Source organism: Orycteropus afer, unplaced genomic scaffold (genome assembly GCF_000298275.1).
Source record: "Orycteropus afer afer isolate SDZICR_OR568_19922 unplaced genomic scaffold, OryAfe1.0 scaffold00355, whole genome shotgun sequence".
In the NCBI taxonomy this organism is placed as follows: Eukaryota; Metazoa; Chordata; class Mammalia; order Tubulidentata; family Orycteropodidae; genus Orycteropus; species Orycteropus afer.
In genome coordinates this window covers 7,131-24,214 of record NW_006921942.1, presented here as the reverse complement: position 1 = coordinate 24,214, position 17,084 = coordinate 7,131, and the positions used below count along the sequence as shown (strand labels likewise).

Below are 17,084 nucleotides of genomic sequence, written 5' to 3'. Positions count from 1 at the left end.
TTTCCACTTGGAGGCACCTAGCAGTCCTTGTTAAGCTTTACTCACCCAAGCCCCCAAAGCAGAGGCTGCAGCCCCCCAAATCCACAAGTTCAGATTGGAACACACCCTGTTAACTGTAGTCAGGTGTGTGTCTGTCTCTCCAACTAGATCAGGATCCTTGATGTCAAGGCCTGTGCCCTTTGTGTTGCCAGAACTAAGCAGTCCTCGTCAAACTCAGGCAAACCCCAGGAAGATAATGCTCACTGAACTGAGGCTTTGGGATTTGGATAAATTTAAATAAATACACTATTCCAGACCAACAAGGGCAGGATGTGGCCAGGTGATTTATGGCCTATGCTCCTCTTTTACTCTTTTATACAGCTGTTGTCAGGTCAATTCCGAATCATAGCAACCCTTCCTTCGGTTTCTAAGACAGAAGTAGGTTGCCTAGTCTTCCTTCTGAGGAGTGGCTGGTGGGCACTATGCCACCAGAGCTCATATATAATAACATCCCTAACTCTTTTACAAGGATAGTCACAAATCAAAACCATTCCAGGAAGTGAAAATAGCCAAACATACGGTTTTTCCTTGTCTAAGAGGTAGCAGCAGCAACAGCGCCCACCTTCTGGGCAGCTTCTTTCTTGGCATGATGAGCCTGTAGAACCGCCACAGCTTCATCCACCTATAAGAAATCACCAGTGGGTCAGTGGGCAGCTGAAGAGAGCCCCTGGCCCTTCCTGGTACCCAGGCCAGTAACAGACAAGACTGACCACAAAATGATCACCCAGCTTCTCCTGGTGCTGATGCTTTCCCAAATACCCACAGGAGGCAGCCCTGAATCACAAGGCGTGAGGAGAGGGTCAAGGGGGCAGAAAATTCCTCTCTGCCGCCCCTGGGTGTCTCTCATCCTCCTGAGCTGAGCCAGCTAAAGCCCCTAAACCTGAGCAGCAGCTCACCTTGGAGCGGAGAGACTCGGGAGACTCTAGCATGTGCAGCAGTTCAGAGTTGTCGATCTCCAGCAGCATCCCCGTGATCTTTCCAGCTAGGTTTGAATGCATTGTTTGAATGAGCGGGAACAAACGTTCTCCTATGGGAAGGATATTTAGAAAAATCAGATCTCATCACAGCAAGGAGCAGATGCTGTACTAGGCTTAGGCCCCTCTTCTACAAGTCCACATGTCACTCACCCAGCATCTGCTTCTGCTCCTGGGGGGGTGCTGCAGCCAGCATGGAGGCTGTCAGAGGCTCCTGCCCCTGCACATGGACTGCAGGCTGTGGGGCCTAGAAAAAAGAGGGGCAGCAGGTTAGCAATAAAGGAGAAGACACTCTTCACAATGGTTGGAGGTCAGGACAGTCCAACCATGCAACATCTAAATGGCTACTACAGGCAGATCTCAGAGGTATTGCAGGTTCAGTTCCAGACTACCACAAAAAAGGTCAATACCACAGTAAAGCAAGTCACAGAAATGTTTTGGTTTCCTAGTGCATATGAAAGTTATGTTTATACTATACTGTAGTCTATTAAGTATATAATACCATTATGAAAAAATTTGAAATACTGTGAGAATTACAAAAACATAACAGAGACAGCAAGTGAGCACATGCTATTGGAAAAATGGCACTGATAGACTTGCTTCACACAGGGTTGCCACAAACCTTCAGTCTGTAGGAAACGCAGTATCTGCAAAGCACAATAAAACGAGATATGCCTGTGTGTGGCACTCTTTGCTCTCAAGGAACTTATTTCAGTCCTTAGAAATTAAGGGTGAAGAATAAAGTAGTATAAAAATAACACAACCAACTGTAACCAAAATAGTATGCCATTATAAGAGAAGATGAAAAGAACAAGGACTCTCATGTTGTTTCACTTAATTTACCCAAGGTTCCTAAAGAATGGGAAGCCTTCTTACTATTTCATCAACATGGAAGGTCAATGCCAATCATAGCCCTCAAGTAGGGCCTTATAAGCAAGATACTGTTACATAGCACCTAGCTCTGGGAAATCGCAAACTTAGAATGCATGGGGGCAGAAAGAGAGAGAGAAAATCCAAGCAGCTGAAGGTCCTGAAGGCTGAACATGGCTCCTCCACAGCAATCTTCTACTGAGTCCTGAGACACCAGCTGCTGCTTGGCTCGCCTTTAAGGGCACTGCTCTAGAGGCTCCAAGTCTCAGCTTAGAAAATCTAAGATCTGAAGCTGACCTTCTCATTTGTAAGATGGAATTCTTTCCTGCCTTCATGTACCTGTCATTTTGCAGGGTAGCTAAGAATCAAATAGGCCAATGGGTGTAAACTTGACCTGGAAGCTCAGAGCTGAACTATTTATATAGCTTTAAAATAAAAGGAGGGCAGGAAACATATGAACATTTAGAATAATTTGTATTTATATCTGTGTTTACTTTTTCAAGCCCCTTCTCACATAGACAGTGTTTGCATTCACCACACAGGGCAGTGTCCTGACACACAGTAGGACCCAATACCTGCTGAAGGAATCAAAGCAAAGCATCGTTCAAGTTAAGTGGAAGTAGGAAAAAAGTCCTGGTAGCATTGCATGGTGGACCTCACCTGCAGAGGCTGTATCGCAGGATGAGGGCTGCGGACACTGGAGGCGTATTTGTATGGTGTCACAGCCCGAGGAGCAGCAGCAGCAACAGCGGCCCGAGGTGCTAAGTTCTGCACAGCTGTGGGAACACCTTGGGGGGAAAGAAAATAAAATTAAAGCCCATCAATCTGGGCAAAGACCCGTAAAATCCCATCTTTCCCCATCTGTGTGCATCCAATACCACCTCCAGACTGGCAGCTGTCAGTCAGCCCTTGCTGGGCGGCACCAGCCCCACCAAAGTCCATAGCCAAGCGGTCCGGGCACTCAGACCCTACAACAGACCAGCAAATGCACATCAGTGTTGGCAGCAGATGTCCAACTGGCCACGTCCCACGGAAGAAGCACCAAAGCATGTTCACACAACACATCACACACAGGACCACTACTGCTACTTTGAAAAGCCACCAAAAACATACAACTCTTTCCACCTCTCAGAAAACACAGTACGTATATACCACCTGAAAGAACAGTCTGCCTCCGTCGTCAGCCAGCTAGCAAACCTCTACAATCCATCTTTTTCACGAGTCACCGATAAGCACAGAAATGTTAAAAAGCAACACTCCTAGAACTTCTCTGCGTGTGAAGTACCTACCTAAGCACACAACTGAAATAGAACCAGGACTCAAAAGACACTATGACCAGGCTGGGCCTAGTCGTCCTAACTCCCTCCACCCCGGGCAATGCTTCTCAAGGCCAGTTTGCTCACCGACTCTCTGACTGGTAGTAGGGAGGCCGCGAGAGGCCGGAGCATTACCAGTTGGAGCCAGATGGCGAAGAGTTGGACGAGGCCCAGACTGGCGTATAGCACTTGGCATTCCTTGGAAGCCTGGTGAAAAAAGACCCCAAAAAAACTGTGCATCACTGACAAGCGCCTGAGGGTAGGACCTAAGCATTTTCTTTTCAAGACCTTTTCCTGGGAGGGTACAAGTAGGAAAGGCAGGGGAAACCAGGATAGCTCTATCCTGGGTGAAGAAGTCATTACCCCCCCACCTACCTTGAGGTCTCCCACCTTGCTGCCAACGTGGATTAGGCCTCATCTGTGCTAGTTGGTTAGGTGTGTAATATGGAGGTCTTCCCTGAGCCTGTAATAAAGAACAGCATCCAACCCTTTTATTATAATGATCTGAATCCACACTAGAGCAGCATCTCATCTCACTACCAGGCCTCAGGCTATTTATTCAGAATACAGCTCTCTCTATACAAAAGCTGAAGGGTCAATTACAGGGGGTTGTCTCATTCTGCCTCTGCCAAAGTATGTGTAGAGAGATAAACAATGACCCCATGAAAAAGTCCTTATTTTATTTGAAGAGGTTCCCCCTCCCCCGCTAAAGTTCTAAACCCCAATATCCAAAAATCATTCTCCCCTAGCACTGCACCCTCCAGAAGTGGCTATCAGTGGACAGGGTTCAAAGAGCCATGAGCATCCAGCAGACCCACCTGTGGAACTGCTGGCACAAAGTAGCCACCAGCTGCAGGCTGAAACTGATTTAAGATGGCATTGGCAGGGAGTGCTCTCATTCCTGCCACCCGTTGCATATACTGGTTGGTCAGGTGAGCTTTTCTCTCTTCCTTCCTCTGGGCCAGGGCAACATACAGTGGCTTAGAGCCCACAATGCGTCCATTCATCTCAGTGACTGCTTTGGTTGCCTCTTCAGGAGAAGAAAAGCAGACAAAGCCAAATCCTTTGCTTCTCCCATCTTCCAGCATCACCTACAAAACAAGAGCAGCACCTTAAGAAAAAAGTTATACACATAGTGAGGGGCTAGAAAGGCAGTTATTTCAGAAGAGCTAGAAAATCTGGGCTCTGTTGTAAGCTACAATGTCTGGGTCAGAGACTCTCAATCTCAAACCCAGGACATACCCCAGGACCAAGTAAGGCAACCTCTGAGGGTAGAACCTAGGCATTCCAGGTGATCTAAGGTTCCCAGATGCTATAATATGGTTAGTGATTGAACCAGGAACACAAAAAGTTTTCTGATACATAAAAAGATAGCTATCTCACCCCCCAGACAGCCACAAGAGATCTTGACAGTAGTGTCAAACAATCTGTGGAACTCATCTGCTTGAGACCTTGCTCAAATATTTCCAACTCTTAGTGACATTAGGATACACTTTTGAAAGACCACATGCTAGCAGGAGTTAGGGAGCCATAGCGTCACCAAAAGGAGCTCTGGTAGCATAGTGCCTAAGGCACTTGACTGCTAACCAGAAGGCTGGCAGTTCAAACCCACCAGCCACTCCTCGGAAGGTGGAGCAATCTATAGTGATACTGCCTTGGAAACCCAAGGAGGGGTCACTATGAGTCGGGTCCAACTCAACAGCACATAACAAGAGTCACCAAATGCATGTCACCACTAATTCACTGGGAGCAACAACAGAAGATGATGAGCTGAAGACAGGCAGCCTGAGTTCTAGTCCCAGCTCTGCTTTTACCAAGCTATACCACCTTGACAAATCACTCACTTGCACTGAGACTCAATTTCCATGCTATATTCTAAGGCAAATAGCTACGAAGCCACAGGTCTACTGGTTCAGATAATCTGCTAATAATGCAGTCACTCACTAACGGCTTTTTTCCTCACCTGAAAAAGTGATTACTTTCTCTGACTTAACTCCTAGAATCTCACTGGTACCACGAGGAATATATGGGCTTAGCACCACTTTGTCTTAGCTCACTGCTTGGAGAACCTCCTGGAGCTGAGGACATGGACCTAAAGACATGTATCTGCTCAACAACTCTATACCAAGTGATGAGATACGCCAGTAAAGGTTTATGAAAATAATGCACCACCATGTTCTTAAAAATGGGGCTGTGATTATAATATAGCTCTTGTACACTCTTCTTGCAAATGCTAGCTAGACTATGATGCTAATGAACAAGGGAAGACAGGGAACTAGGGGGAACCCCACAGGGTTGTCTTGTGCCTCTGGTCAACTCTCCCTACTGCAACTGATCATCTTCTTTGTTCAATACCTCTACGTTCTGAGTGGCATAGATAAGGGCTTAAGCAGGGACCTCATACCTTTACCAGCTCAATCTGGCCTTTTTCTTCACCTAAAGGACTTCATGAACTCTGCTACTGCATCACGTTATGACCCAAACCTTTCAGATGCCATTGGTTTCTGCAACACTCCCAAATGCCAAGGACATTCAGCACACTGTCCTGTGTAAACGACATTTCTCTTGCTCAAGGACTCGCATCCTTTACCTTTAAAATGGAATGGCTACCCTGAAAACTTAGTTAATACAACTATTCAAGAAAACCAAGCATGATGCACATTACCAAATATGGAAAAACAAACTTTCCACCCACTTGTCCTCCTTTCAAAGACCAAGGTAGAAATTCCCAACTCCAAAGTCCTCAAATTCCCTCAGGAAGAAGAGTGTGGCAGAGTTGTAGAGACAGGCCCCAAGGCAAATGGCAACAACCCGTCTGGATTTCCTCCGCTCATACTGTAGCACCATCTGTCCCCACACCAGCACAAGGCAGCAGAGAATGGGAAAGATTCAGGTGCTCGGGGGGATTGGCCTGGAGTGGATGGATCAGATTCATCTCCATACCCCAGTATTTGGAAGACCCAAACTCACTGCCATCAAGTCAGTTCCAACTCATAGCAATCCCCATTGGGTTTCCAGTTATAAATCTTTAAGGAAGTAGATTGCCTCATCTCTCTCGTGGAGCAGCTGGTGGGTTTGAATCGCCGACCTTCTGGTTAGCAACCAAATGTCTTACCTACTACACCACCAGAGCAATACCACATTAACCTGATGAAATGTCATTCTTCAGAGCCACACAGATGTGTAACTGCATGCAAAGAGTTCACTAGAGTGCTGTGGTAGCTACTCTCAGAAGTGAGCACGATTTAAGTGCTATCCCTTCATTGAAACAATAAATACCCTCTAATGGAATACCACTTCCCTGCTTCCAGTCCCCAAGTACCTTAGCACTGGTGATTGACCCAAAAGGAGAAAACTCTTTCCTTAACTTCTCATCATCGATGGTGTCATCCAAGTTCTTAATGTAAAGATTCACCCCCTAAAAGAGAAGGAACACTGTCAATTGTGCTTCTGTACCTTATATATCCCCTAAAGACAGTGGTTGTCCAAGTGTGGTCACCAGGCCAACAGCAGCATCACTGGGAACGTGTTAGAAATGCAAATGCTCAGGCCAGACCCCAAACTTAATGAATTGGCAACTCTGGGACTGGGGCCCAGCGACCCATGTTAACAAGCCCTGCAGGCTACAAGTTGAGAAGTCATTGCCCTAAGACTCTGTATGACCATCAGTGGAGTCACATGTTACCTTTCCCCACAGCTGTTCTGGCTGACTTGGTCTTCCCTTCGCCCTAGCAGGGGTCTTGCCACCATTCCAAATAAAATGAGGGAGGGAGTCATAAGTAAAAGGGGCCTACATGACTAAGAACAATAGGCTGAGGCTCTCCTTTCTATCCCTGTTCTGTAACCACTGCCGTATTTGGTAGGTATATCCTTTTAAACTGGATACTCATTGGAGGAAGGTAAGGAAGAACAGACTCCAAAGCCTCAAAGAGAATGCCTGTTACACCACAAGAGGGCTTTGCAAGTATTTCAGAGTAAATCTTGTGGTAGGCTGGGCCAAGACCACCTCTCACCTGATATCGACTAATTCTCTCCTGTTTCAGCTGCTCAAATTTCCGTTTTAACTCAGCCTGCCGTTCAACTTTCTTCTGTGCACGGCCTACAAAGATGACTTTTCCACTGACTTCTTTTCCATTCATCTCTTCCACGGCCTAGAGAAGAAAAAGATGTCTTTAAATCAAGACGTAAAAGCAGGGGGTCTGGAGGTGGTTTGGAGGTCTACAAGTCCCACTTACTATTCTGGGGGAGAGAAATCTTTGCTGTATGCCTGAAAATTATGGTCATTCAATCTCTGAAGTCTAGTAAGCAAATCCAGACTTCCTCATCTGTGAAGTGGGATTAGTATTTAAATGAGTTGTTTAAATATAAGCATGGGAGAGATGAGCCTAGGTTTATAATCTGACTATCACTGAACAACTCAGTTTCTTTTGTGGGTATTAAGTGAGGTAAGATAGGTCAAGGGTTTAGCACACAAATACTTTGCAAGTAAATAGCTGCTGTGCTGTAATCAAATCAGCCACTCTGGGCCTTAGTTCCCTCACCTCTGAGTAGGAACAAACACTTGTCCTATTCTTTCATCCCACAGGGCTAAACAGCTGACAGCTGAGGCCACAGGTAGGTGCCAACTGCTTTGAAAACAGTTACATGATGACATGTGGAATCACTCAGATCATTCCAGAGCACAGCAACTGTGTAGCCACAACTAGACAGACACTGGGACCATTCCAGCTCTATTCTGCTGTGTGCTAACAAGGCCCTGCCCCCACACCCTAAGGGGGCTACCTCCTAAAAACCCTGGTGGTACTCTCACCTTATTGGCATCTTCGTGTTTTTCGTAACTCACAAAGCCAAAGCCTTTGGATTTCCCACTGGGATCTCTCATCACCTTGACACTTAGGGTCTTACCTATTACCAAAGGACAGAACTATTAGTAACACCACTCTGCTATAGCTTAAGCAGAGAATGCTTCTAGGAACCCACTTGAAGCCAACTTCTTGCTGAACCCACATTGGCCTTCAAGACAGAGAGAGGCACCATACAGGACCTTCTAATTAATTCTAAGCAGCTGAGATGGCCTTTGGGCTGAGATGAAGCAGGATAAAGTCAAGAGATGAGGCCTGAGGTCCTATTCCTATCTACCTTGTAATCTTTGTCATGCAAAGTATTTTCTGGGTCTGGGTGCCCTGTCTCTTAAATAAATAAAAACAGATGGTATTCTAGGTCTGGTTGACGTTGAAAGGGAAGATATTGGACAAAGGATCCTGACTTACCAAACTGACTGAACAGCTCTTTCAGACTCTCGTCATCCACCTCTTCCCCAAAGTTCTTGATATAAACATTGGTGAATTCCTTAGCTTTGGCTCCAAGCTCGGCTTCCCGCTCTTTACGAGACTTAAATCTGCCCACGAACCTATTAAAAAAAAAAAAAAACATGAAAACCAGTGATCACCCAGAAGGACCAACTATGATTTCTAGGGGCCCAAAGGAATATGGGTTAAAGGCCGACAGAAGTTAAGACACAAGCCCCCATCCAACCATCAAAAGAGCAAGCTCAGAGATACCCCAACTCCCCAGCAGAAAGCAAGAGGCAGGACTTTTCCTGTGAGGACCAGCCCCAGGGCTCCTGGCTCAGACCAGGGCTACTCCTACCACATCACACTGCCTTCGTGAAGGAACCTGATGACCATGTTTTTACAACACTCATTTCTGTGCATCTAGGTAAATGCATAGAAAAGGTCTGGAAGGATATAAACCAAACTATGAACAGTGGTTAATCCTGGGAGGAGTGAGATTGTTGGAACGAATCAAGAATTACCCTTTGCTATTTTCACTCTAGTCATCTTTGGTATTATTCACACAAAATAGGAAAATGTATCCATATACTGCAAAATGTTTACTATTTCTTTCTAGCGATACCTGTGAAACATCTGACTGCAGCATATAGACATATCAATGCAACCCATCCCCTGATCTGTTCAACAGCTCAAAGGACAGATAAGTTTTTTGTTAATGCAAGACGTACTGTCCTGTCTTCTCTCCACGTAATTTTAAATCCCCATTCTGTTCAGTCTGCAATAACCACACCAAAGCAGTAAGGTCTGCTATTAACAGTGTCTTCTGCCAACAGGATTTTTCATTGTAACTAAATTATTACTGTGGAGCCAGCTTTGTATTAGGCCATTGAATCATAATAATTTGGAATCAACTAGCGAGTGATCCATGGACAGACTTCAGTCATTGGAAGGCCAAGGTCACATGGCTAGTATACAGCTCCTGGTCAGTCCAGGGCCCTCTCCACTCTGCCACTGGCCAAGACCCCTGCTCAGAATGGGCTTAGAGCTGCCTTCCAGCCAGCCCCAGTTGCCCAAGCTCACAAAACCCACAGATGAATGCCATTAAGGGAGAGGCGGCAGGCAGGCCATGGCATGGGCAGGAAGCCCACCTTGGCGAGTCAAAAGGGCTGCCACGGCTTGGGCAGGGAGACTCACCAGCCCTGGAGTGGAGAGGTAGGAGCAGGCCACACTTGGGCCGAGAGAACCAGTAGCCGCCTTGTGTGTGCCAGTTAATACCGAGGTGGGGCCACGGCTGGCTCATGCGATGGTTGTTGCTCCGGACTGGGACACTCACACTTTGCGGTCATTGAGGAGCATGCCATTCATCTTCTCGATGGCCTTGTCAGCAGCCTCTTGGGTCTCGAAGTGGACAAAGGCATAACCCTTAGAGCCGTTCTCATCACACACCACCTATCAAAGACAAGGCAGGCCACTTTAGCACCACTGGCCAGCTCCAGAGATGCGAGAAACTCAGTCTCCTGCTCAGGGGTCTCTCTGTGGTTGAGAAGTCACTAGCCCATCCATGGGCAAAAGGTAGCAGACTGTAGTAAGTAAAGCACTTAGCACTGTGCCAGGCAACTAGGAAGTGCTCCATTTACAAATAGAAGCTACTATTAGCCTGCTTCAACTCTAAATAGTTTTTTTCCCACCTCACTTTCATTAAAAAAAAAAAAAAATTTAGAAATTCTGCAAGCCACAGTGCAGCAGAAAGGTGAACCGTTTTCCAGGCCCATGATAAAATTTCAGTCTGGTGTGGAGTCAAGATACATAGGAGCCTGGTGGTTAAGTGCTCAGCTGCCAACCAAAAGGTCAGTGTTTTGAACCCACCAGCTGTTCAATGGGAGAAAGATGTGGCAGTATGCTTCCATAAAGATTACAGCCTTGGAAACCCTATGGGACAGTTCTGTTCTGTTCTATAGGGTCACTATGAGTCGGAATCGACTCGACAGCAACAGGTTTGATTTCGGTTTTGGTGCGGTCAGATATGTAAAATGACAGCCACACCACAGTTCACAAAGTGCTTCACCCATGTAGGTGTGGATAGGGAAGAGGGAAAATTTATGTTTCTAAAGTGATTACGTAAAACTTCTAGGAGCCCAAAGGCACTTTCTCTGGTTCACCATCTCCCACCAAACAAATTTTTGAGGACTTCTAAAACTAGAAGGGAGCTCTGGTAGCATAGTGCCTAAGGCATTTGACTGCTAACCAGAAGGCTGGCAGTTCAAACCCATCAGCCACTCCTTGGAAGGAAGATTGGGCAATCTATTTTTGTAGTGATACTGCCTCAGAAACCCAAGGAGGGGTTCCTATGAGTTGGGTCTGACTTGATGGCACGTAACAACACTAGAAACCAGGAAGGAGTTTTCAAGCTGAGAGAATAAACAGACACAAAAGCACCCATGGGTATGCTGAGTTGTGGCACAAGATCACCAATGGGGAACTTGTAGGATTCAGAGCCATTGCCAGCATTTTGAAGATTACCATGCTGTTGCCCAGTTTCAAGGCACTTCCCCATCTGGTATTTACCGTGTTTTCAAGATTCAATATTCTGCTGAAATCGTTTAATCAATGTTTACCTTGCAGGACAGAATGTTTCCAAAAGCAGAAAAAGTATCATAAAGTGCCTTGTTATCTATGGATTTGTCCAGGTTCTTGATGAAGACGTTTCCAACACCAGATTTTCTCAAAGAGGGATCCCTCTGTGACCACATGATTCGGATTGGCTTTCCTTTAATCACATCAAAATTCATCGTGTCCAGGGCACGCTCAGCTGTAACAGAAACACATTTCAGTTGGGAAAAATAAAACTTCACCCTCACGTAGGAGGCTGTCACAAATTACCCGGCACTTTTCAAGGTAATCACTCTGATAAAAAGGCAACTGATATCAGATATTTCTAGCCCAATTTCTTATTGAGGGTAGAAAATAAGTTCCAGCTAATCACTCTGCCTCATGACAAAATGTCCGATCCCTGTTTGGGTATGTGTCCTTGTGGGGTAAGGTGTTTAAGAAGCAAGATAATCTAAGTGGCTTGCTTCCTGGCACCAAGTTCAAACTAACCTCACATAGTGGCATAGTGCCCAAGACATTTGACGGCTAACTAGAAGGCTGGTGGTTCAAACCCACCAGCCACTCCTCAGAAGGAAGACTGGGCCATCTACTTCCATAGAGATACCGCCTCAGAAATCCGAGGGGTCGCTATGTGTCGAAATTGACTCAACAGCAATGAGTTTGGTTTTTACTTTTTAAGCGACTTGTGTTATGAAGACACAAAGGATGAAACTGCCAATCCTTCTTGCAATAGTGCAACTAGGTAGGTCCTGCACCTTGTTGTTATGTGCCATCGACCCCTCCTTGGGTTTCCAAGGAGGTATCACTACAGAAGTAGATTGCCCAACCTTCCTTCCGAGAAGTGGCTGGTGGGTTTGAACGGCCAGCCTTCTGGTTAGCAGTCAAGTGTCTTAGGCACTATGCTACCAGAGCTCCTGGTCCTGCACCTAGTTGTTCCAAGTCTTCTGAACCTGGGCATTGCATAGGTGCTCAGCTGAAGCAGTAACCTGAGTTCTATAGAATTTTAGGATTTCACCTGCCCAGGTGCCCAAAAACAGCTCTTCAGTGCCTTGGGACCCTTTCTTAGTTTGCCAACCAAGTCAATGCTTGTACCATGGAGACCATATAAAGGACCAGAAAGTAAAATAATCATCCTCTAAACAGAATATTTTTTTCTCACTGGTAGCAATAAGGACATTCAGACCTGATTACACTATTATTTCATAGCAGTGACTTCACTAATGTAATGGTACCACCTAGAACTTCCTCCACTGAGGGGATTCAGAGGGCTAGATTTGGGGAAGTTTTCTCCTGCTTTGCAGCAACAACTCCCTAACTTTTTCCCTCCATGAATTCAGAGGCAGAGTCAGCCAAGGGAGTATCTTTTTTGCAGTTTTCAAATACCTTCCTCAGAAGGAATGGAGGTGGGGGATAAGGGGAGAGAGATACAGAACAGAAAATGTCCAGGTACAAGAGTTTGCTTTAAAGATTATCTGAGCTCCACAGCCTGAGACCCCAAACTCACTACACTAATTAGCAGTAAAGGAGCCCATTTCAACACAACCCAACTATTTCAAGCCAGCACTGCAGAAGGCGGTCAGCATAGTCTGACAAATCTGGGTGCATTTATTTATAGAAGGAGAGGTCCTGCAGAGGTATGTGCTGGCAGACACACTGACCAATGGCTTCTGCTACTGTCTCTAAGTGACAGGACTTTTGTGCAGAAGAGGCAAGAAGGCAGATGACTGGTAGTGTACGCACCTACTATTCCCCCGCTAAAAAGTCCATACTCGGCTACGTTCCTTGTGCTTCTGTGGCCACAAATAAGAGTCAACTCAGAGGAACACAAATCCAATTCCCTGGTCTCAGCTGCATCCTTGTGCAAGTTACATTTTCTCTATCTCATCAACAGTGAACTGTGGGGACTTTGCCACAGAATGGCTTGTTTCTCTCAGTAATGGTCTCTGCAGTTGTTCCCTCTTAGTCTGGAGTCACGTGCAGCCCGATTAGGTTTCTTATTGCCTCACTCCTGCCACGCCTGCAGCACACCTCTCCACTGCTCCAATCTGGGGCAGGCAGAGCACTGCATCTGGAGTCCCAAGTTAGCCTCCAATTGCTGTTCCTTTTCCTTCACAGAAGTCCTACTGCCTTCAAATAGCATGAACTCAAAATATCAATCATTGTGCAGAGCTAAGGTGATAATGCTCACCAGTCCCAGCTTCCAACCCAGTGGAATTTCAGGTGGCACTTTCCCGGACTAACTGGTCACCATTCTCCTCAGCAAAGAGTGCAGACTGGGAAGCTGGCCTGCCTACTGGCTGCACATGCTGCTCTGGTGGCACTAATACAAATCCCTGCACAGAATAGTTCCGTGGCTTCCTAAATGCCCCTAAGACCCCTTATCAGCACAAAACCCAGAGAGTCAGGCCAAGGCACGGGTGGAGGACAGGCCAGCTAGTTTTGCAATCTAAAATTTTTCATCATCCTACCTTTTTGGCAGGCCTTTGAGGGCACAAACCCAGCCCCACAGGACCACACACACAATGGAATGACAGTGACTTCCCTCTGATCCCCTTTATGCAGTCTTCCTAGGTTACAACCCCACCTCCACCACTTATTAGCCCAAGGTCACACAGTTAACAAGTGATAGAAGAAATCTGATGCCAGGCCCCATGTTCACCACAGCAGTAGGTTCAGCCTTTGGGGCAACATGCTGTCTTGATGCTCCTCTCCATGGCGGTAGGGGCTTGCCTAGATGATTCCCAGGGTTCTTTGGGGTCCCAGTTTTGTGGACATAGCTTCTACTCACCGTCAGCCGGCTGCTGGAAGTTGACGTAGGCATAACCCAAGGAGCGGCGGGTGATCATATCGCGGCAGACCCGGATGGACAGCACAGGCCCCGCAGGACTGAACTTTTCATACAGCATGGCCTCGGTGACGTCCGAGTGCAGGTCACCCACGTAGAGGGAGGCCATGGGGTAGCTGCTGGCTGCAGCATTCATCTCCCCGCCCCCCACTACCCCGAGCCCCGCCAGGAGGACTTCTTCTAGGGATCACCACAGGACAAAAGAGGCTCTTCCCCGAGCCGTGGCCCGCGCGGCGGCTCACAGGTGGCAAGAGTGAAGCCAAGAGGCTCTGGAGTAGGCTGGTACACAGAAGACGGAAAACAGGACTTCAGGGACAGCTCATCTGAGACTCTGCAAAACCTCAGACAAAAGGTGCTCAAAAAAACAATATGGCCCTCCCTGGGAGTTTGTAATTTGCAGCTGTCCTGGTTAAAACCTCAAATTTCAAAAAAATATATTAAAATGGGGAATCCCCTTCCAAATTCTAAAAATTCTTCAAGAGGCAACACACAGCGGCCTCCGGGACACGCGTTTCTCTATAAATATAGGCCTCGGGCTCCTGGCGGTTTAAAATTACAACAGCCAGTGGAAGAGGGAAACAAAATATTTGTCTGTGCCGACTCTGCAAGCCCCAGGCAGGCGTGCGCGCAGCCGCCTCCCACGCTGGGCTCCGGGAAGGGCAGCGCGGACACGTGGTGCGCGGGGAGGACGGCGCGCGGGGAGCGAGGACAACCGGTGGGGCCGCGGGGCCGGGCGGGCACGGAGGCTGCCACGCGGCGCGCGCAGACGGGTAGGGCCAGGCGGCAGGCCGGACAGACGGACGCGCGAGGATCGGAACGGAGACGCGTGGACGAGGACAGATTCGAGCGGGCGGCAGGCGGGCGGGCACTGGCTGCTCACCACCGGACCGACAGACGGAGACAGACAGACGTGAAAGTGCGGCGGCGGGCGCGGGGCAGGCCGGAAGCGTGCAAAAGTGACTTCCCTGCGGGTGTTCCGAGGAAGATTCGCCTTTTCTTTTCCTTTTTTTAAGATTTTTAAAGCGTTTTCGGGTTTTTTTTATTTTTTTCTCTTTTTTTCTTCAGGCCGCTGGGCCCGAAAGCGACGGAGGCAGCGGCGACCCGGGGCGGAGAGAGGCGGCTGGGGGAGCCACCGCTCCATTTATACCCGCCCGCCCCGGGCGCTGCTGGTCGAAGGGCGCCTTGCGACCTGGGCGCAGCCGTGCCCGCCCACTCGGCCCGGGGGCCCGAGGCGGGGCGGCCACGCGAGAGCGAGCCTGCGGCCTCGCGGCGCCACAGCGGCCCCTGGTGTGCGGAGGACCGCTCGGTTCCGGGCTTTCACCAGCCCCAAGGCCAATTTTTCCTAATAAATAGTTTATAGCCCCTCCCTCCATCATCCGGGAACGGAATCCATAGGTAATTTAACCACCCACGTGCATAACGTTTAGAAATCAACGTATTGCCCAATGGAAAAATTAAGAAATAAAATAATGTATAATTGAAAAATAGGTGGTTCAGTATGTTTGGGCCAGAATACCCAAGAATACATACTGAAGTTTTCAGAACTGGGACTTAGAGGCAGAATCATTGGCAATGCTCAGCTAGAAAAGCAGTTGCCTCCATAGGTGATGAGATTTTCTGAAAGGATGAACAAATTTTAGTAAATCTTCAATTATAAAAGATGCAATCATTCTTCAATTTACGCAGTAATGGCAGGCCTGGAAATTTAGTTGACATGTAAGGATGAAAAAATACATTTCTGTTTCTATGTACACGGGATTTAATATCTAGGCTTGTTTAATACAAAATGATTTTTCATCTGTATAAGGGTCTGCTAGATTATTTAAAAGTCATGAGGGACGTGGGAAATTTTATGTCATGTGGGACTGTATCCATGCATTGCAAACTATAGTGAAACCTGGGAATGCCAGAATTCGATGGGACTGCCTTGTTTTTCCAAATTGAACAAGTTTTTTGCCTTTGATAGGGTGCAGTCTTGCTACTTTTCTATTGCTCTCAGTTAGTGGAAATACTTGAATTTTCCTTATCTGACAAGTTCCTGCCTTACACATGCTCCAGCATTCCCTTCCTCCACAAGTACCAGGAACTCCAGCGTTAAAAACAAAGCAAAACAAACCCACTGCCATGGAGTCAATTCCAACTCATTGCAACCCTATAGGACAGAGTTGAACTGCCCCATAGGGTTTTCAAAGCTGTAAATCTGTGTGTGTGTGTGTGTGTGTGTGTGATTTGGGTGAAAATTTACAGAGCAAATTAATTTTCCATGCAGCAGTTCATACACATTTCGGTTCATGACATTGACTGCAATTCCCCACAATGTAACACCTCTCTTCTCACTTCCACCCTATAGTTACCTCTTCCCTGTGTCCTTCCTTCCCATGCACTCCTGCCCCTCGAGCTATCTCCATGTGCCTTTTGATTCTCTTATGATTGATCTCTCCAAGGAGTGTATCTACCTGATGTAAACGTTCACTCTATATACCTGTCTATTGTTTGGCTGGAAGTTTCTGGAGTGAGTTCAGTTCTAGACCTGAAGGGTAACTAGGAGCCGTAGTCTCAGGGGTCTCACCAGGCTTTATAAGACCAGTAAATCTGTTTTTTTGTTTGTTTTGTTTTATGATTTTGAGTTTTGTTCCACATTGTTCTCCCACTCTATCTAGGATCTCCTACACCAATCCGCCTTTGAGTAGTTGACAATGCTAGCCAGGCACCATCTAGTTCTTCTGGTCATATAGGATGAGGATCAAATGGTCTCTACTAGTTCCTTGGACTAATTGTTTCCATGTGCCTTTGGTTTTCTTTATTCTTCTTTGCTCTGGATGAGAAGAGACCCATTGTTGCATCTAGATTGCTGCTTACAAGCTTTTAAGACCTCAGCTGCTGCTCACCAAAGTGACTATAAACAGTGGGATGTAGAACAGTTTTTGTGTAGTATGTTATGCCAATTGAGCTTGATGTCCCCCCCCTGTGACCATGGTCCTAAGCCCACAGGTCCAACTACTTGGTCCCTCCAGGTAGCTGGCTGTGGCCAAGAAGCCACCATAACTTGTCCCTTATCAGCTCTACTATACTAAAAACACAAACTCATCACCATCAAGTTGATTCCAATACATAGAAAACCCTTTGGGTTTCTGAG

At 47.0% G+C, this 17,084-nt stretch overlaps 1 protein-coding gene and 1 non-coding gene across 2 annotated transcripts; both read right to left on the bottom strand.

The window, feature by feature from the left end:
• Nucleotides 1-571: 571 nt before the first annotated feature.
• Nucleotides 572-16,783, bottom strand: PABPC4 (poly(A) binding protein cytoplasmic 4). Its single transcript, XM_007952678.2, has 16 exons — nt 16,763-16,783; nt 13,892-14,084; nt 11,109-11,302; nt 9,827-9,942; nt 8,470-8,609; nt 8,010-8,104; nt 7,213-7,350; nt 6,522-6,617; nt 4,018-4,290; nt 3,575-3,662; nt 3,335-3,406; nt 2,765-2,851; nt 2,544-2,671; nt 1,167-1,260; nt 936-1,066; nt 572-661 (listed from the first exon to the last, which is right to left on the bottom strand). The coding sequence occupies exons 1-16, from the start codon at nt 16,781-16,783 to the stop codon at nt 572-574; spliced, it is 1,956 nt and encodes a 651-aa protein (XP_007950869.2).
• Nucleotides 5,963-6,096, bottom strand: LOC122151256. The gene has a single exon (XR_006164056.1). It is a non-coding gene; the product is annotated as a small nucleolar RNA SNORA55 (small nucleolar RNA).
• Nucleotides 16,784-17,084: the final 301 nt, after the last annotated feature.

Bases quoted from the DNA above. Each gene is read 5' to 3' on its own strand.
- PABPC4 (XM_007952678.2), bottom strand. From the start codon at position 16,783: ATGGGTCTCTTCTCATCCAGA. The intron at 11,303-13,891 runs GTGAGTAGAAGC...TTTCTGTTACAG, and splicing joins CTTCCAGCAGCCGGCTGACG to CTGAGCGTGCCCTGGACACG. The intron at 3,407-3,574 runs GTAGGTGGGGGG...TTTTTTCACCAG, and splicing joins GCAAGGTGGGAGACCTCAAG to GCTTCCAAGGAATGCCAAGT.